This window comes from Arachis hypogaea, chromosome 16 (assembly GCF_003086295.3).
Source record: "Arachis hypogaea cultivar Tifrunner chromosome 16, arahy.Tifrunner.gnm2.J5K5, whole genome shotgun sequence".
In the NCBI taxonomy this organism is placed as follows: domain Eukaryota; kingdom Viridiplantae; phylum Streptophyta; class Magnoliopsida; order Fabales; family Fabaceae; genus Arachis; species Arachis hypogaea.
In genome coordinates this window covers 26,297,974-26,319,097 of record NC_092051.1, presented here as the reverse complement: position 1 = coordinate 26,319,097, position 21,124 = coordinate 26,297,974, and the positions used below count along the sequence as shown (strand labels likewise).

General features: G+C 33.0%; 1 protein-coding gene across 1 annotated transcript; it reads left to right on the top strand.

Moving 5' to 3' along the window:
* The first annotated feature begins 11,599 nt into the window (after positions 1 to 11,599).
* On the top strand, positions 11,600 to 18,526 carry LOC112758669 (uncharacterized). The gene is made up of 8 exons (XM_072220461.1): positions 11,600 to 11,785; positions 15,038 to 15,238; positions 15,378 to 15,401; positions 16,137 to 16,247; positions 16,554 to 16,602; positions 16,700 to 16,778; positions 16,925 to 18,128; positions 18,221 to 18,526. The coding sequence occupies exons 1-6, from the start codon at positions 11,600 to 11,602 to the stop codon at positions 16,738 to 16,740; spliced, it is 612 nt and encodes a 203-aa protein (XP_072076562.1). The 3' UTR covers positions 16,741 to 16,778; positions 16,925 to 18,128; positions 18,221 to 18,526.
* Positions 18,527 to 21,124: the final 2,598 nt, after the last annotated feature.

The following is a 21,124-nucleotide window of genomic DNA, read 5'->3' as shown; positions in this document are numbered from 1 at the left end:
TCGTTTTCATAACAGTGAGAACTTGCTCTGAATCGGAGTTTGTTTTCCTTTTCTTAGGGTTGGGGATAACGATCATCTCAGCTTTAAGCTCGATCATAAACTAGTTCAAATTCCTTTGAAGATGATGACACAACAACTAGTTCAAATTTTCTTTTAGTCTGACAGTTTAATTGGTTAGAATTAAGCTTTTTTTTTTCTTGTCAGCCTAGTAGAAGTTTTCCTTAGGCCAGGATTATTAGTGGGTGGTTTGGTTGTTTTCTCTGAAAAAAAGGTATAATATATAAACAAAAGAAATAGTAATAACAAAAAGAATTTAATAATTTGTTTGATCTAAATGATTCATATGTAATTACTCTTTTTGCTATCTAATGCTCTCGTCATTTGCTGCATCACACAAGTATTAGTCATTCTTCGACATCATGTAGCAAAGGTAACTTTAATGGAAGAATAATAGGCTTTCCATGAAGAAAAAAATTAATTATGTAGTCAAACAATTCTCAAAGGATAATAGGTGAAATTTACTTCTCCAAAGAGCGTTATCCCTTTGAATATGCAATAAATCCTCTAGTGAGACAATTTTGGTATGCAAAAGTTGAGCTAGTCCAAATTATCTAGATACCGCATTTAGCATGTATATTACTATTTTAGATCCTCTCTACTTGGAAATCCAGCAAAAAATAATTGGAGAGTTAAAAATTATTACCAAATGACATTGTTCTCATCTTGTGTAACCCTAGCTAAAATAAGAGGTTATATTAATTATTCTAGACCAGTTTGACGTTTGGCAAAAGGGGTCAAGCTGAAAGTTTTATTTTCTCTAAAAAGTAGCAGAAAATACGAAAAAGTGCTTCATTTTCTCATGCGGAGCTTTTAACTTATCAAAAAAAAAAAAGTTAAGTAAATAATGACCTGCAATTACAAAGTCTGTAAAATTTTCCTGGTTTGGGCGTGTTTGTAGATCAGACTTGAAAATAGCAAAAAGCGATACTTGAAAAAATCAAATAGGCCCATCAATATTGATAATTCCCTTTGTAGCCCTATAAAGTTCATGATCCAATCTAGAGTAAGATATAATTGAGCCAAAAATAGTTTGGCTACACACAACTTCCTACTCTCAGCTAACATAATGGTCAATGAAAGGTAAACAACTTTAATTTAAATACTCCAAGAACAGAAAACAACACCACTCAACTAATAAAGAAGAAATGCTATGTGTTCACTATCAAAAATATGGTTCTTGTATTTACCTTTGTTGTTGTAGTGGAAGAGAGGTTAATAGAATACTTGCTTCTATTGTTGATTTGCTAGTGACTAAAATCTCATCTCTTAAAGAAGGTAGGCCAGTTATAAAAACTACATCTAGAAGAGTAGGCATGATCATGCCATACGGAGTGTGAAAGGTATGAGTAATTTTGTCCCAAAAATATAGTGCACCTCCCATTAATCTTGGATTAATAGTGTAAAAAGTTTTGCTAAGTTGGATTAAATCATATATTATAACCTCCTTTCACGTTGACATCTTTTTTTCCTTCAACTCTATTCAACCAAGCATGGTATGGTATGGGATAGAAATGTTCTAAAAATAGGAATTGAATTCAACCAATAGGAATAGAATTCTAAAAAGCTATGGGCCTTCTTTAAGGGTGACCAGAAAAAAAATGTTCTATCTTACTTGTGGCATCACAAGAGGTGAGAAGGCCGATAAAAAATGAATTTACACTGTCAATAATAAATGGAATTAACATATGAGATTTTCAATTTTTTTATTTTGTCATCTTTGGTTTAGGAGCCAAGGCTTGTTCGCCCTTGATAATAGGTTTGTCAGAAATAGCCACTCTAGGCAACGAAGAAAAGCCTGTTGACAAGTTGTTGCTAAAAAATGTCATGTGAGCTACAAATATTTAAAATTTTAATATTCTGTTTCAAAATGTCAACAATAATATTCAAGCAGATTATAAAATTAAAAGATGGTGGTTAAGAAATAAGATAAATATTGAACTGGTGAGTGGTGAGAGTTTAATTATTTAGTTTAAATAATAAAACAAGAATATAAAAGGTATCAAAACTAAATATTGTATAATAATACTCATGGTGATTTACTAAAAAAGAAAAATCTTTATCATTCAACAACAAATAATGAAATAAAGTCCAACCTTTCTACTAGTTCTATCATTTAGAGACTCATTAGCTTCACTTCTTTTTTATGGTTAAAAGTATATGGTAAAAAATATGAATTTGCAACCCAATAGAATTTTAATGGTTTTAATCAATACAAGCATGAGTGTATTTAGTTTATGCATATATATTGGGGACGTGATGCATGATTTTCAGAAGGATGTTTATTACCTTATTTCTAATCAAGATAATATGCTATTTCAATAACCCTCAAGATCTAAAAGAATGTAGATACAAAATTTGAATATGAAAATAAGCATTCAATTAAAGAGACTAAGTTTAATGTTAAAATTTGGTGCCAATATCTTCATTTGTAATTATTGAAATATAATGCTAAATATTTTTATTTGTCAATACAGAAAAGAATGACAAAAATTTTTTATATCACATAATATCATTAATAAATTCATTTGAATAATACTAATGATGAAAAACAAAAGGTTACCCAATGTTGTAATATCTTGTGAGCAGCAAATTTAGCTTCTGATAAGAAAATAATAATAATAAATAAATAAAATGAGAAAAACAAAAACTCACAAAAAAATGGGTTCAATTGTAGTTGAAAAGGTTAGTGTAAATCTTTATAGTACACTACTATTTTTTAAGATATCCCTTCAAGTTCGTTATATCCAAAAAAGTGGGTTCTTCTAGAATTGATGTTGTATGGGTTTATGCCCTCAATTATGAAAGTAGAATTGTAATGAGTGATCAAATTTTATGCAAATTTTTTATAAAGAACTGTCATACAATAATATTTACCATCAAAAGTTCAACTAATTAAGGCCTATAAGTTAGTAAGATTTAAGTATCTAAACAAGTATTTAAAGAAAAGAAAAAAAAAGATGGAGCTAGCAATCAATTCTACCTAAAGTGTTTAGAGAGCTAGAAATAGTCGATCTTTAAAATCACAAGGAAATCATCATGGTAAATAATGGGAAGGGTTTGTTCAATGTTAAAGAGCAAGAGATGCTAGGTTAAAGAAGAAGTTTCTCAATTTTTTTCTTTCAATTATAAAAATTATAAAAGTACCACTTTTTTTGTTTTTACAAGGTATTATTAGATATTTGTTTATGTCTTTGTCTAATATACTCCTTGTGATGTAGTCCATATTGGACCTTTTCTCTTTATTTAACCAATTAATGAAAACTACATTTGAAAAAAGAAAAATAAAATAATACACTACGGCAGGGGCGGAGGATAGCGGCGACTACATAGTGGCAACACCCATAATCGCCGAGAAATCGAAAGATAGCGGCAGAAGTGAGTGGCGGTCTGGCAGATGCCGCCATGCACCACTGGATAGCGGCTGGCCAGTGACAACCGCCGCTCATTTGGGAGCGACTTCTTCAAACCCCCTCTTTTGGGTGTGACTTCTTGGCGCGAAGAGAAGCAAGAGCAGAGGCGCGAAAACACGCCCACCCCTCGTTCAGCAACGTATCCTGGCGACTATTTCAAGAAACGCCGCTAGGTAAGTTTCAATTAATAGTTTCAATTCCCTCTTATTCGCGTTTCCACCAATTGATTCCCCCCAAATTGTTCAGAAACCCGCGAGTTGAAGTTTGGAGCGCGCCAAACACATAGGAGGAAAGCCCTGATTCATTAGCGGAAGAACCCACCCAGGTGACCCCCTTATCATAATTCAATTTGTGAGTTCCCCCTTGTCATGTTACAACCATTAATCAACTACCCTAATTTTGTAGAAATCCCCAATTTCTTGAGCTTTTGCCCACAATTACAGAAGCCCAGCAAGCTGCCATCCGTGCTTCTCATCAATCGTGGGTGAAACAGTTCCACCGTTCTCAGCCGTCCGCCAAGTTGAGCTATCTGGTTCGTTCTTTAATAACTTATCTTTCCTTCTTGTTTACATTCTTGGTTCAGAAGTCTGATCGAGAGTTTGTATGCCAATTTGGGTTAATTGATGTTGTTTAGAGTTAGGGATTTCATTCATTCGACTTGTTCTACAATGAGCAAGCTCAGCTGGGTAATCATTTTTATGTTTCTGTCATAACTTAAACTATTTGAACACTTCAGATTTGACTAGCTAGATAGCTACATACATTTGTTCACAATCAGCAAGACTGGGTTATAGATTTATTGATGCGGACAATAAATGGGAAGGGTGATAGCTAATTGACTGAAATTCTACTCATGCTTTAGGGATAACTTATGAAGGGTACATAGAGAATACATATATAATCAAGCCAATTTTGACACCTATTAGCACTTTGTTATTGTTTCTTCCAAGTGACAATTTAACCTTGGTATTTTTATTTTTATTTTTCATATGATCTGTTTAAAACCGCCGCTAATCAAGAAAAAAACCGCCGCCAATTCCCGCCTGTCTTGTAGTGATAATTGTAGTTATATTCTAAAGTAACATTCTAAAGTAATTTATTTGTACTGTTCAATGTTTGTTTTCTATTTGATAAATAATATATATGTTTATATTATTTTTGTTATTATAAACAATAAAATTTTTTCATTTTTAATCATTATATTTCAAGTGAGAAATCTTAGGACATTGTGTTAGATAAAAAAAATATTATTATTTAGGAAAAATTATTTTAAAAAATTAGTATAGATTAATTTATGCTATGTTATTTATTTTTAATTAAGTTTTACTACAATAAAAATATTGAGTACCATTGGATTTTTCATCAGAAATAATCGGATAGTATAAATCTCGCTGGTAAATATTTGCCGAAAGATTTTTTACATCCAACTGTAATTACCGTCAGATTTTGCAATGGATAACCAGCTCGAAAAACCAATTGGTTATCGGTGGATTTTTCCGATGGTAACGTTGGCGCCAAAAAATATTGCTCCGTGTCATATTACCGTTAGATTATTCCCACACAGTAATTTCGACGGTAATGTCAATTATTTTTTAAAGTTTGAAATTAATAGTCAATTTTAATTCTGAATTTACATTTTTTTACACAACTAGTGTCCAATTCATAAATAATGAAAATTTTTTATTGAAAATAAATAATACAACGTTCAAATAAATTAAAAGTCAAGTACTTCAAATAAATACAATTAAACGATAAATAAAAAACTAATATCTACAGATCCAGGTAGTCATCGTCGTCATCGCCGTTAGTCTCGTGGTCCTGAGTCGGCGGCACAGAAGGTGGTGATGTCCATGTGCCACCAGCAGGAGCGGTGCTACCACCAGCAAGGTCAATGCCAGTGGCGCGCATTTGGGCCTGATACACCTCCATCTGAGCCTCCATATGCTGCATCTGCTACAACGATTCCCTAAATTCCAACCTGAGCTCATCCGTAGACGTCAGGCAAGTAAGGATCTCCTTATACCTCTTCTGATCATTGTTAACCTCCTGAGTCTACTGGTGAAGGTTGTACTGGAGCTCCTACACCTGCAGCCTCAAATCTACGCCTTCGTCGGGTTGAACGACTCAACTGGTTGCGGAGCCTAACAACGGCCTCAATGTCGAGGTGCGAAGGTTGCTGGCGAAGAACGACCCCATCCCGAATATGTGGTTCTTGTATGGGGCTGAGGCGGTCTCGCGCCAAGCTGCATCGGGATCGACGACTGAAGCCGCAGAGCCATCAGCGGCGTCCTTCCCACTTTGCTGAGACTGCTGAGTCACGACCTCTAATCTCTATGTGTAGAACTTCTGTGCAATTAACATAAATTATTGTGATTAGTAAGACAGATATACAGCTAATCTCTAATAATTTTATAGCAGAAGATGATCAAATGTATGTTTACTCACATAATGATCCTGAGACCGCTAATCAGCAAATCTCGCTTTGTTCTCCTTTAGAATGTGGGTGTACTTGAACGTCTCCGTGAATGTGGCTTTGCGGTCCAACAACTTCGACTATACAAGTTGCATTGAAATATAAAATTATTAGAATGCCTAGTAATGATATGCAAAAAGAATATAACGAAGTTATTAACAAAATTAAAGGAACTATATACCAGCCTGGATTTGGTCTTCATGAAGGTCGCCAAGCCACTGGTATACTTGGACGACCTGACTGATGCCCTGTTAGCTCTGTTGGTGAGTCACTGATTCTTGAAACCTCTCATTGGTCTCCCAATGAGCTAACAGAGCCTTCTTTACCTCCTGTTAGAGCCAGCCCGTCTGCTGGTCCTGTCCATGACGAACATTATCAAGCATCTGCTGGAGCCGCCGATTCATTCTATGGTCAAATATCTTCCGGATGGCTAGGTCATGCTCAGCATACCAAATGAAGTGCAACTGCAACAAAAAAAAATGTTAAAATTAGTTAAGCAAGATAGAGAATATAAACTAGCTAAAAATGTTTGAAAGAGAAACAATTAAAGTAATTACCGACCATTTCTCAAACCAGTGCTGCCTAGTCTCAGCGGGGATCTTCATGTAGCTGGGCCAGGACTAGTCGTACATCAGCTTGATGACATTGGTCATCTCCTGAGTACATGCGTTAGGATTCGGCAAAAATCTAACAACAACTCACAGATAAGAATTAACCTAAATCCACCCAAATCAACCTAAATTCACTAAACATGAATTAATTTTTAGGAACTTTCAGCAATAATAGGAATCATAATAATTAAAACTATAAATCAATAACCAACATTCCAAATCAACCTAAATCCACTAAACATAAATTAATTTTTAGGAACTTTCAGCAATAACAGGAATCATACTCATTAAAACTAGAAAACAATAACCAGCATTCTAAATCAACTTAAATCAACTAAACAGGAATCAATTTTCAGGAACTTTCAACAATAACAGGAACCATAGTCGTTAAAACTAGAAAATAATAATCAGCATTCCAACTCGACCTAAATCCACTAAACGGGAATTAATTTTCAGGACCTTTCAGCAATAAAAGGAATCATAAGCATTAAAACTAGAAAACAATAACCAGCATTCTAACCTAAATCAACTAAACTAGAAATAATTCAGGCACTTTCAGCGATAACCATAAACAGAAAATATATCAGCATTGAACGTGATACTTACCCCATGCCGCCATCAGGCCAAATGCGCTACCGTACGATGGGAGGTGGTCGAGGGGCATCAGCTGTTGCCTCACTTCCGTGGCTGGACTCTGGGGTCGCAGCGGCATCTATGACTGGAGTTGGCATCGCCATGGATGTGAGCTGCTGAGCGGTAGGAGGTGGCGTCCTCGCCGTGGACGGAGGCACGTAGTTGGGGTTAGGGACCATGATGAATGGCTAGTCCACTAAACCCGCAACTTGTGGCGTGACTGGGGTGGTCGGAGTAGAGGGAGAGGATCCAGAAGTCCTGGGGGTACCAGACGGAACCCTCCTTCTACCCCGACCACGGCTACGACCACGACCAGTAGCCTGATCTGCTGTACCTCTTCTTGTTGTCATATATGCAGATATCAAATTATCAAACAATATCAGCAATAATTTCTTAGTAAAACTGTCACCAACGCAGAAATTAACACAACTAGACAATTTCAAAGACTTCAAGCATTCAAAGTCTAATGTGGCGAATCAAACATAACTTAATCAACCCTAAACTGAACTAACTTTGAAACTGATTCAAAAGTAAAATTCTAATTTTACTCAAAGTTAAACTAAATTAAACTAAAATTAAAAAATTATCTATCAATCTCAGCAACAATTTCTCAGTAAAACAGTTATATATCAACGCAGCAATTAACACATTTAGACAATTTCAAATACTTCAACTATTCGAAACCTAATGTATTGAATCTAACCTAACTTTATCAACCTAAATTCACTAAGATTAGAAAATTAAACTGAACTAACTTCGAAACTGATTCGAAATTTAAATTGAAATTCTACTCAAACCTGAACTACATTAAACTAAAATTAAAGGAATTGAAAAAGAGTTGTTCAAGAACCTGTAATGAAGAACAGAGCAAGAAATAAATAAAGGAAGACGTGGATGTTGCAGTGGTAGTTGCCAAAGTTGTTGTGGCAACAGATGATGGTGACGGCAGATGGTGGTGACGGTGAAGGAGAGAGATAGAGGCAGGGGAAGAAGGAGAAGAACGAGGGGTATTCGTAAAAGGGATGACGGCGACGGAGAGGGGGTGGTGACGGCGATGCTCTAAGTGGCGACGGGAGGAGGCAGAGAACGGAGGTGGTGGTGGTGATAAGAGAGAGAGTGGAGATGAAGAGAAAGTGTGTTAAATTCGAAATGGGGGAGACGACGTTCATGCTTTCATTTAGGACAATATTACCGTCGGATTAATCCGACGGTAACATTTTCCGTGTGCCCAAAACGCAATGTTTCACTAAACATTGTTATAGTTGGATCTTTCCACCGGTAAATCCGACGGAAATAGCATGCCAAAAATTTCTTTTTTTTCCCTCCAAATATTACTGTTGACGTTAGTGTCGAAAATATTGTTTCAACGGTAATATTTTAGGATTGGATCCCGCTAGGGAGACAATGGACTATTTATACAATGTGTACAATGGGTTATTGAGTTAGAAAATGAACATCCTCCTTATTATCTAGAATAACCATCCGAGTACTAACGATAATAAACATCTTCCCAAAAACTTAAACTGATTTTGGGGTTCACCAAGGATCGAACTCTTAACCTTTCAAATCTAGCGCTTTAATACCATGCATGATACCACTCATCCCAAAAACTTCAGTTGTTGGATAAAGATAACACTAATGATTATATCTCTAATACTCCCTAAACCTCCATTGTACACATTGTATAAATATTCCATTGGCTCCTCATACTTTCCCTTTAGGATTACGTATTTACTGTCTAATCCGATAATAAATTCAACAGAAATATCATCGCTAACGTCCGACGTTAAATCCAATAATAAATTCGACAGTATTCAATATTTTTCTTGTAGTGTTTAATTTAAATCATTTGACAATCTAATTATTTCTGAAGTTTCCAATCAACAACAAATAAAGGATGCGAGAACGATTATCAAAAGTGGAGTATTAATAAGTAATTATCAATTGGTATAGGATGATCTATAAATAGGAGTTTATGCAAATAATACAAGGAGTTTAAGTTTTTTAGAAAATACTTAAAAATTTAAAGCACTCTCAATCTCTTTAGCACCGTAGAATAAAAATTAAAAATCTTAAATAATTTTTTGAATTCAAACACTTGTAATCTATTTTTCTAAATTTTTTTAATAAAATTCTTTTGTTTTTATATGAAATTTTTTTTTTGTCTTTTTTTTTCTTTATCCTTCCTTTAATTTCTGTTTCTTTCAATTTTGTAGTTTAGTTTTATCTCTGACACTTTGTATTTTTTTTTTCTTTTATCTTTTAATTTCGTCTATTTAATTTTTGTCAATTAAGACATTAAAATACATACATTTTCTGATAAACATAGAATAAAAATTTGAGTAAAACACTAATATTATAATAACTACTAAAAACTTAATAAAAATCTTAGGGGGACCATGTATAGCTGTACTACCCTTAGCCCCCATGTTCCGCCTCTGTTGAAAATATATATAACCAACAGAGATAGGTACATAAACCATAATTTGCGACGGCAGTTAAAATTATAAAGAAATGGGATAAAGTAATAGAGACGTGGATTAAATTATATTTAAGTCTTAAGAGATGGAATATAACAATGATTTATGATTCTGGAAGAAGTGATGACGTTAGCTTTTGATGGTTTGCTTTCAACTGAACTCATTACTCATTCCTCAAAGCATTAATTAAAGAGCAGAAAGAAGGAAGTGATGATTGATGACTGATGAGTAGGCAATAATTACTTAACTTATTCATAATCAGCAGCGTCGTCATTGAAACTTAAAATATTCATGAAGGACAGGTACAAGCTAGGCCGGCAAGTGTTTGTAGTACATATAATGAACACAACTCACGGATCTGAGATATAAACAAACAAAACATGATGATCTCTCTTATTATTACCGTCACCTTCCTCATCGCCACCACATTGGTTGCTGTTCCCGACTCGTTTCACCACCGCACGAACCAAAGGCTTCTACAAAACTACTACTACTACCATCATGGTGATGGTGGGATGAAGAAGAAAAAAAAGGAGGAGGAGAGTGAAAATGAAAGTGATCGCTGTGCAGTGTGTCTATGCCAAGTGCTGTCGAAGTCAAAGTCAAAGGGGGAACGGGTACGGTGGCTACCAGGATGCAACCACCAATTTCATGCAGACTGCATCGGAGCATGGCTGAAGGAGCACAGCACGTGCCCTCTTTGCAGGAGCCACGTGACTTCCAGTAAGACTACCGAAACTGATCACAAAGTAGTGTTGTTATTGCGGCATATCATAAATGTCATCAACATCTTGATTCAGAGATTCTCCGACGTGCTGATAGCAACCGCCTATACATGATGCTTTCGAATAGCGTCCGTACCACTTTTTTCTTGTTTCATTGATTATTGATCCATGGCAATACAAATTTCTCGCAGTAATCGTTATTTATATATGAGGAAGTATAGAGACGATTTATTTACATCAAAAGTAAACATAGGGGAATGCTAGGAACAATAAAAATTTTGAACAACATGAACAATCATCAATCAAATGAAAATACATTATATCCTAATTTAATGCTACTAATTAAATTTATTCTTTTAATCCTATTAATTCATATTGTTTACACATTATTTAAAAATTTTATTGGCCAACAAATGGGTCTTCAAAAGGAAGGAGTCCTCTCCGAGAGATGAAGGAGTCAAGTATAAGGCTCGCTTAGTTGCAAAAGAATACAGTCAAGTACCAGGTGTAGATTTTAATGAGGTTTTCTCACCTGTAATAAAACAATGTTCCATTCGGGTTCTGCTCGCATTGGTAGCCATGTTTGACTTGGAGTTGGAACAGTTGGATGTCAAAACAGCTTTTTTACGTGGTGATTTGGAGGAGCTGATTTATATGCAGCAACCTGAGGAATTTCTTGTTGAATATAAGGAAGGAGGAAAGCTCACATATGTTTGGCCTGGCTGTATAAGTGTAGCCCGAGAGAGCGGCTAGCACCTCAGGAGCCCTTTGTTACGAAATCCTCTAGAAAGAGATCTCCGTCCGGGGCCTCGCTTCTTCCCTTCTATACGACAACCCTTGCGCTAAGGCGTAGTAGTTTTCTTGTATTCCATAGCTGTAAAAAAAATCGGCTGAAAATCTCTGGCCAAGAAGCTGCTCAAGGCAAGTTTAATACGGTTAAGCCGTTAAAAAAAGAAGTTCCCAAACCGGAAAAGCTATCATATGTGATTCCACTATACTTTCAAGCAAATGAAACAAACCGTAACGAAAGGGGAGGCACTACTGTAACCTATAAGATCTGGAGTATGCAGCCCAGCCCTACTAGGACTTTTCAAGATCTAATTCCAGTTTATTCTTATGTAGTAGAAAAGCCTTACAATCTGAAGTTTTACACTTAGAGAAAAAAATTTTCTTGGTGGATACAGGACCTAGAACCCCCAGAATTTGTATGAAAGAAGAGCCTACAGAAGTGCCAATCAACCGAGCCACTAGGTTTGAGAATAAGGTGGAATTCCTGGATCTAGTGGCAAGTGAATCACTGATCAAAAAGAGGATTTTGGAGAGATTCTTCATCGATTTAGTGGCCGGCGAATCGCTGATCAAAGAGCAAGCAGCCACCAGATTTAATGATAAGGTGGGATCTATACTTTTTCTAAACATTATTACACACAAGAGTACGTATCAATTTGCAATTTGCAATTTGTGCAGTCGTTAGTGAAATTAAGGCCTTCATTCATGTATGTTTCTCTCAACTATATCCATCTACTTTTGATGTAACCTTTTACGAATATAAAGGTAATTAGTTGATAGTTGATAAAGATGATTAAAATAGTTTTATCACTTTTATGCAAAGATAATAGTAAAAAATATTATTTAAATAATTATTTTAACATATTTGAATAATTTTATCATATAGTATGTATCAATGTTTCATAATTCATTTTCATATGAAACTAGTTTAATTATTTTTATACGTGAATAGTTAAAAAAAAAAAAGTAACATTAGCTAGTTCTTCATTTTTATATGCAAGTAATTCGAATATTCGGAATTGTAGAGTACTATTTATTATGATCAACCTTGTTCTGCTATTAAAAAAAATTAATTATGTTATAAAATAATAAATATACATCAAAAGCAATACTAATATAAATATATATTAAAATATAAAATACATATTAAAAATAAATAAAATAACATATATATTTATTTTATAATAGTTGATTGTGATGTACAAATAATATTTAAAAAAAAAGTCTCTAAAAAAGTAATAATACATCTTTAACAAAAATACAAATATTTAAAAGATAATAAAAATTAATTCAAAATAAATAATTTTAAATTATTTTAATAAGTACAAATATGAGATTATATTTAGCCATTAAAAATAAATATGAATATTTATTAAAATATGAGATTATATTATATTTTTTAATTTTAATAAATACAAATCAATTTTAAAAATATCTTTTTAAGAGTTGGTAGAAGTGTGCATGGAAAAAGATAACCCAAACTTATCCGACACGAGTTAATTGGTTTAAGTACATGTTAAATAATTAGATAAAACCTTATTAGACTCTAATATTAGTTAGTTTGAATATTGAATTCATAGTTATGAAAGCTAAACCAATTCAATTACTAAATTAGTTTATATAATACATTAAAAAATATAACATATAATATACATTTAGGTCTGTCAAATTATGGATATTAGATGATGTTTGTTTAAGTATGAAATTGATAATATTTTGTAGTTTGAAATTTATCTATTCTCTCTTTTTTTATTTTTTTATTATTACAAATTAAATTTACAAAAAAAAATTCATTATTGTTATTTCTTTTCAATTCTTTTTAAATTTAATTTTCAATTGAGTATTTAATTATTTAAACTGATTCAACTCACTTAGGCTCATTTTAGATAAACAGTTTAATTAAGTTTTTTTTTTGAAAAATTAGTTTAAACAATAAATGCTTATATTAAAAATAGCTTATAAATAAATTATTTTGTATTTGATTTTTTAATTCTAAAAGTGTTTATTTTAAAAGAAATGTGATGAAAAGTTTTTTATATTATGAGAGAAGTTATTTATTTTAACTTCTCCATAAACACTTAAATAGTTTTTTAGAAAGCTATAATTTAATTTTAAAAATTACACTAAATATTAATATTACTACTTTTCATAAGTTAAAATATTAAAAATATAATTTTTAAAGCTTTTCAAACAGATCCTTAATCAATTCAAATTAATTTCGATCCCGCCCCTTACCAAAAAAAAAATCTCTCACGGATTCAAACCAAACCAATTAAATTTGGTTAGTTTGATTTCTTTTCTCCCATAAACCTAACCAATCTGAACCTTGTACACTCTTAAAGGTTGGTTTGGTAAATTTTTTATTTTTCGAAAGCAATTTAGTAAAATAAATTTTAAATTTTTTTTTTAAATATTGTAGTACTTATATTTAATAGGAGTGTTCGTGGTGCGGTTTAGATAAATTTTGAATAAAAAATTTATCCGATTTAAATTTTAATTTTACTTGTGATGTGGTTTGAATTGGATTATTTTTAAAACAAAATATGATCCGATCTGATCCAATTTCAAACGGTTTGAATTGGATTAGATTTGCGATTTTCTAAATTAAAAAATTAAATACATATAATAAATCTCAACATCAAATTTTAAATAATCAACAATGACATAACAAGTCTCAACAATATTTTAAAAAGCCAACGATAACATAACAATAGAAATAAGATTATAGGTTAATTAAAATAAATAAATAAATAACATTTTGAACATAAAATATTTATTAAATAATAATAATACATGAATAATATAAAAATGTATAATAAATTGAACATGTTATAAGTATAATTGTAAATATAATAATAAAATAATAATATTATATGCACATTGTGTGGTTTTGATTGGATTTGATCGGTTATGAAAAGTAGATCCGAAATCCGATCCGATCCAGCGATTTGGAAAAAAAATCTAATCAAATTCGAATTAGTGTGGTTTTAATCGGTTTTTTATTTGGATTGGATTGGATGAGCGACTTAATTTAAATCGGTACAAATTTAAATACCCCTAATATTTAGTATATCAAACTAAAAATTATATATATATCAATCGTGTTTGTAAAAATAATTTTAAATTTAAAAATCATAATTGACATAATTATAAAAATAAATTTAGATATTTGTTAATAAATTAAATAAAATTATATTAAACATTTTAGCTTTTGATAAACTAAAGCTAATTTTGAGGTGCTTTTAAAAACAATTCAAATTTTTAAAAGCATAAACACAAGCATAGAATTTTTTTTTTTTAGTTTATCAAACAAAAGGGGTGTTTGTGCTTTTGAGTTTTGAAAAGCACTACTCCACAAAATTTTACCAAACTAAACTTGAATGATTTTAAGAGTATTGCTAAATTTTTAAAATTACAAAAAAAATGCATAATCTTTTTTTTTATCAAATGCAAAATGAAATATTTGTGCTTTTACTCTCCAAAAAAGTTTACTAAATCACACCTTAGTTTCCTTGTTTCTTCAAGCTTTTAATCCGATTGATAAACTACTCACTACTAGAAAACTAGTTATTACAAACGGATATTTTCGACGAATTTTATCTCACAAAAATACAGAAAAAGTTTTAGAAGGATTTTTTTGTCAAAAAACAAAAAAAAATAAATTAGTATAAATTACAGACAGAAAAAAATCTGTCGATAATTTCATCAGAAAAATTAATTTTTTTTTGTAAAAAATAATTACAAATAAAAAATCTATCTGTAATTAAATAAAAAAAACACCACATTTTATTAAATTATTACAGATAAATTTTCTGTCGGTAATTTAAAAAAATTCCATCGAAAATATTGAAATAAGGGATTTACTTTAAGCGTGTCTCCTCATTTCACACGATACATCCGCGCCTCCACACCCCTCTCTTCCAAACGCTCCATCGGCGGCGCCTCTCCGCCTTGCACCGCCGTCGCACTGAACTTCCGTCATACCGAAGCTCCGTCACACCCCTCCCGGCTCTTCGTGTGTTGCACGCGTCGCTTTGTATCGAACCCTAATGTGCAGGTAACCCTAATCTCTTCCACACCTTTATCACTCTTCCTATTCGCTGCTACACTGACGCCAGCCTCTCCTCCTGTTCGCCATTTTTCGTTGAGCTTTTCTGCATCTCGTCTGCTTCACCACCTCTCCTCAAACTTTGCAGCGCGCTGCTGTCGTTCTAGTCTTGGTATGGTTTCTGTGGTCCAGTTCTTATTGTATTTGCTATCGTCTTACGCATGCATAGCTATTTTGATTTATTTTTCTTTTGCTTTCTTTCTTTCTTTCTTTCTCCTTCGTTTTCCTTCTCGCACTTCTGGATCTGCTACCACTCATAGAATTTCCTGTTCCAGAATATCGAGAATCTATCCTCAGATTAGGTTAATTTCTGAACATATCACTTTCAGTTTTCTGGATTTTTATTTTCATGTTTGAAATACTGATTGTGTAGATTTTGTTGTTCAATTAGTTCATTCTTTTTTCAGTTACTGAGATGATTATATGGCTTTAAGTCCAAAACATGAGCAATACAATAATGTCTGTGAGTAAAGTATAAAATATTTTCTATTGTAATGTTTTAGCTTGGAGTGTTCTATTTTACACACTATGAATTCTACATGCATCATAGATCAGCTTATTCTTCAATCCTATGCAAAGCAAGAGCTAGTAGAATAGCAGTAATGTCTGTGAATATTTTACTTAGGAATTAAAACGTATAGATGGCATATGCAACTATATTTTACTTAAGATGAAACTATATTTATTAACTTGATGACTTTTTTTCTTTAGGAATTATTTGAGATCCCACGTGGCCAAGGTCGTAGTGGTGAAGACATTATTAGATTAGAAATTAGTATTCCTTTTCTAATTCAAATACAGCATGAAGGTGTATAATTTTATTATGCAAGTGGATGTAAATTTTCAGGTGGCCACCAATTCATTCTCTATTCATGTGATGAAAAAATTATTAGCTGTTAGTAACTCAGGAAGTTTATCTGTGTCATTGCTTCAGAAGATTCATGGAAACCTCATAAAGGTTCAACATCTAATTTCTTTGCTTTGGGATACTGTAATATTCCTGTTTGCTATGGTGCACATGTTTAATCGTGAAGTTTTATTAAGATGTCAGGCTTCAAAAGAAAAAGCTACTAGCCAGAGCTTTTGGTTATATATATATGAAATCAGTTTTCACCTCATTGGCTATTTTATGTGTTTTCTAATTTACATGTATAAGCTCATTGACTTTAAAAATATTGTGCACTTGTGCTTGCTTGTTTCTGTACTTTATCTAGTAAAAACTGCTTGCAATTTTTTCATCATTTTGCTCAAAACTTGCTTACAGGAGGCCCATGACAAGTCAAGATCTGTGACCAAGGCTCCTGCCATGAAGGGTTAGTATAATTCTGGTCTATTTTCTTAGTTTCTTCCTATATCAATAACCTACATATCAATATATACCTGCAAATCTATAAGATATATTGTTTCAAGGGATCCACACAACAGAAGATAGAAGAGGAATTGAGGGTTAAGATAATAATACCTACTTCAAAAGAAGATGATTTTGTTAGTAAGTTCCTCTGTTCCTGGCTATACCTAAGTGCCTAACTTGTATGGATCAAATTGAAATATTTATTTTCTATTATACTTTCATGTTAACTTTGATATGGTTATGTCATAGCTGATTTTAAACTTTCTTACTTTTCATTGTTATAGGTGGTATGCTTCACTTGGGATGTATGATGTGGCTGTCAAGCATATGATGAAAATCTTGGCCTGCAGTCACCAGTCCAAGGCAACACAGGAATTATTCCTTAGTGACTTTCTTCAAACTGTGAAGGTGATAGTGACTCTATTTCCTTTTCAGATCTCATGCTTAGAACCTGATTGTTAAAATACTGAATCATATGACAATAAAATTTACTTTTTGAGCATATATATTACTTATTTGAAAATTCATAAAGTGGTTTCATAAACTGGCACATCATCATGGCTTCACTTAACAAGAACTATATTGACATGGATGAGTATCCTGTCACCACTGAGCTCCAGGTTTCTCTGTTTCTTTCTTTCCTCCTTTATTTATTTATTTATTTATCACTTCACTTGATCATAAAAAACTAATTGGGGATCATGTGAGATCTCTTCAACTGTGAACAAGATTGTTTGAATCATGGCTTAAATAGATTTTTGGCCTTACAATTTTTTTCTTTTGGTGGTTTTGGTAAAAAAAAAAAAAAGTATTCAGAAGTGAAATTAGTCCCTTCTGTCATCCAAAATTAAAGAAATTTGGATATGGTTACTTATCTTTGAATCATAGGAACCATAGGTTTAGTTTACCATAAAATTGCTAAATTTTACATGGATCATAACCTTATTTAAACCCTTAAGTTTTTATAATTTATAAACTTATTGAGGGAAAGTGATATTGAAAGAGCTTGATTATTTGGTTGGTTTATTAGGCTGAAATTTTCGTTGGTTGGACAATAGATCTATCTGTAACAAGTGTTGGAGAAAGGAGGATTTTTCCTTTTTTTATTTTTATTTATTTATTTATTTATTTTTTTATGTCAAAGCATCGACTAGAATAAAAAAGTAGCTTACATATGATAGATAGATTTTGGTTTTTATGATGTTTGCCCTCAAAATTTGGTGTTTCTGTTGGCAACTTTTTAGATCTCATGTGTTGTCAGAAAATGGAGTGAATTGCTATAACTGAAATAGCCACTGAATTCTGAATCTTATGTGAAGTAGTAACATTGAACTATTGAAAGCTGTGATATTGCTCTATTTAAATCTGTCTGTAAAATTCAAATATACGACTGGGTAATGTTGCAGCAGGTGATGCAGAATTATATAATTTAAATGTTGCAGCAGGTGATGCAGAATCCTAACTTCATGACCATGGCTGAGCGCCTGGGTAATACATTGATGCAGATATTTATAAAATTCCTGTACTCTGTTATATAAAATATCTATTGGTTGATAACATATCTATACTATCTATCTCAGGATCCATCTATGTCTTCCATGCTTGAAAGTCTTACTAGTCCTTCAAATAAAGATCAGCTTGAGAAGAGAATGGCACGCATAAAAGAAGATCCATCTTTGAAGCATATTTTAGATGAGATAGAGACTGGTGGTCCTGCTGCTATGATGAGGTTTAGATGGCAAAATTAGGATGGTCATCTTAATTTTTGGGAGTATCTTTTTATTGAGACACTGAGATATTGAATAATGGTGTTGAAAAATAATATCCAATTTTATAGGTATCGTGTAATGAATATTATGTTTATCTATGAATATTATGTTTATCTATGTGATTTTTGGCTTTCTTTTTTTTCAATTTACAGTATGTTTGATAGAGTAAATTTAGAAAACAAATCTAAAGTATTTATTTTGTAATGAAAAAATTTAAAAAACTTTTTATTTTACTTTACTGACAGGTTTACAGACAGATTTTTTGTCTGTATTCAGAGTGTGAGATGATTTTTCAAGGTTCAAATTACAGACGAAAAATCTGTCAAAAAATTTGTTTCTGTTTGTAATTACAGACGGAAAATCTGTTAGAAAATTTGTCTGTAATTACAGATAGAAAATCTGTCAGAAAATTCGTCTGTAATTACAGACGAAAAATCCGTCTGAAAATCCGTTTGTAATTACAGACGGAAAATTCGTTGCCGTTGGGAAATGGATGGAAAATTTATAGAGGGAAAATCCGTCGGTAACTGGTAAAAATACGTCGGTAATTTTCCGACAGAAAAAAATTCGTCGGTAAATAATTTCCGACGAGGCTTTTACGGAAGGACAAAATCCGTCGGTAACCAAAAATTCGTCTGTAATAAAGACTAAATCTGTCTGTATTAATCCATTTTCTAGTAGTGACTATTTTATGGTTTGTCTTGTGCTAATTTGAGTGGTTTTTATCAAGTCATTGCACACTTATTCATACAATTTGCATGATTTTACAATTCCTTCCCAATTTTGTTCTATAGTTAAAAACTTACTTCCTAAGCCTTTAAATTGTGTATTTTGACTCCCCTTTATACCATTCGATGCCGTGATCTGTGCGTTAATTGTTTTCAGGCTATATAGGGCAGGAATGACTTAAAGGATGGAGAGGAAGCTTGCAAAAATGGAAGGAACACAAGAAATAAAGGAGATGACCAGCAAGGATCGACACGCACGCATGGCTCACGCGTGCGCGTGATTTGGAGATTTGAATAGCGATGCGTGCGCGTAATTGACGCATACGCGTGACACGCGAAAAGGACCATCGACGTGTACGTGTGACGTGCGCCACGTGCAGAAAACGCAGAAGACGCTGGGGGCGATTTTGGGCTGAGTTTGGACCCAGAAACACAGACTAGAACCAGGGGACAAGCAGAGACTCAACACACATTCTCATTCGCATAGTTTTTAGTTTTAGATTGGAATCTTAGAGAGAAACACTACTTTCTCTAGGTTTCTTCGCATTCATAGTTTTAGAGTTTTACGTTTTTGATTTGGATATTGAGAAGAGTTACTACCTCCGTTAAAGTTTCTATCATTCTAGTTTGTTTCCTTATTTCCTTACTTTTTAATCACCCATTTACCCTGTTCAGATTTACATATGGATATCTTTGATTTTGGAAGTTATTAATGCAAGGAATTATTTTTACCTTTAAATTAATTTTCTGTTATTCTTTTATTTGAATTTCTATGTCTTCTTTCCATTCCCTTTTATCGTTTATGAAAATGGCATTCATGTCAATGGAGTAGCCTCCCAACTTGACTTGGGAGTTGATTAAAAGGAGACCCTTAAGTTGGAATACTCAAGTGTAATTGGGAATTGGAAGTTGTTGGCTGGCTCTCTAGTCACTAACGCTAATCCTTCCATAGGAGAGGATTAGGACTTGTGAATTAGAGTTGGCTCAATTACTTGACTTTTCTTTATTCGGTAAAGGTTAACTAAGTAAAAACAACAACCTCTTGCTATTACACTTGGGAAAATTCAACAAGGATAGAACTTCCAATTAATCTTCTCCCAGTCAAGGCTTTTTATTTCAAGTATATAAAACCTCTCATTAATTTTCATTGCTTTAATTAATAATTATTTTATTTTCCCGTTCTCCAATTCTAAAAATTCTCAGAAAATTCCTAACCAATAAATTGCACCATTTTGTCAACTCGTTGGGAGACGACCTGGAAATTCTACTCCCAATATTTTATTCTTAATTTGTGACAACCCTTTTTAAATTGATAAGCGGAATTTTCGTTGGTTAAGAACTGTACTTGCAACGCTATTTTCACTATAAATTCTTAATCGGCAATTTTCCGCCCGTCAATTTTTGGCGCCGTTGCCGGAGAGTTACAATAGTGTGCTAAATTATTGGTTGGTGTAAATATTTTTTATTTTACATATTTGCATATTTTATTTTATTTTATTACCATGAGCTGTATGTTTCTTTCATTGAATGACACGTTCACTACCTGATCCGAACTTAGCCGCGTTTGATCCTGAAATTGAAAGAACTATTTCACGTATTAGGCGAGCTCGGCATCGGTTAACCTCTGAGGGTGTTGAAGTGGTTAGTACCAATTCACCAGTCTTATCTGAGAGCGAATCTGAAGTGCCATTTGAGGAAGAAACAAGCTCCTCTTCTACTGATTCTGTTGATTTACGTGCAGGTAATATGGCGGAGCCCAGAAGGTTTACTCTCCAGGAAGCAGGAGCTCCGGACTTTGCACTACAAACGTATCAAGCGCGTCATCCAAATCTGTCTACAGATTTTGAACTAAAAGCTGCGCTAATCAACCTAATACCCAAGTTTCATGGCTTACCTGCTCAGGAGCCTATCAAGCACCTTAGAGATTTTTAGACAGCCTGCTCAACTACTAGACGTCATGGTGCAGATAAGACTACTATTTGGCTAT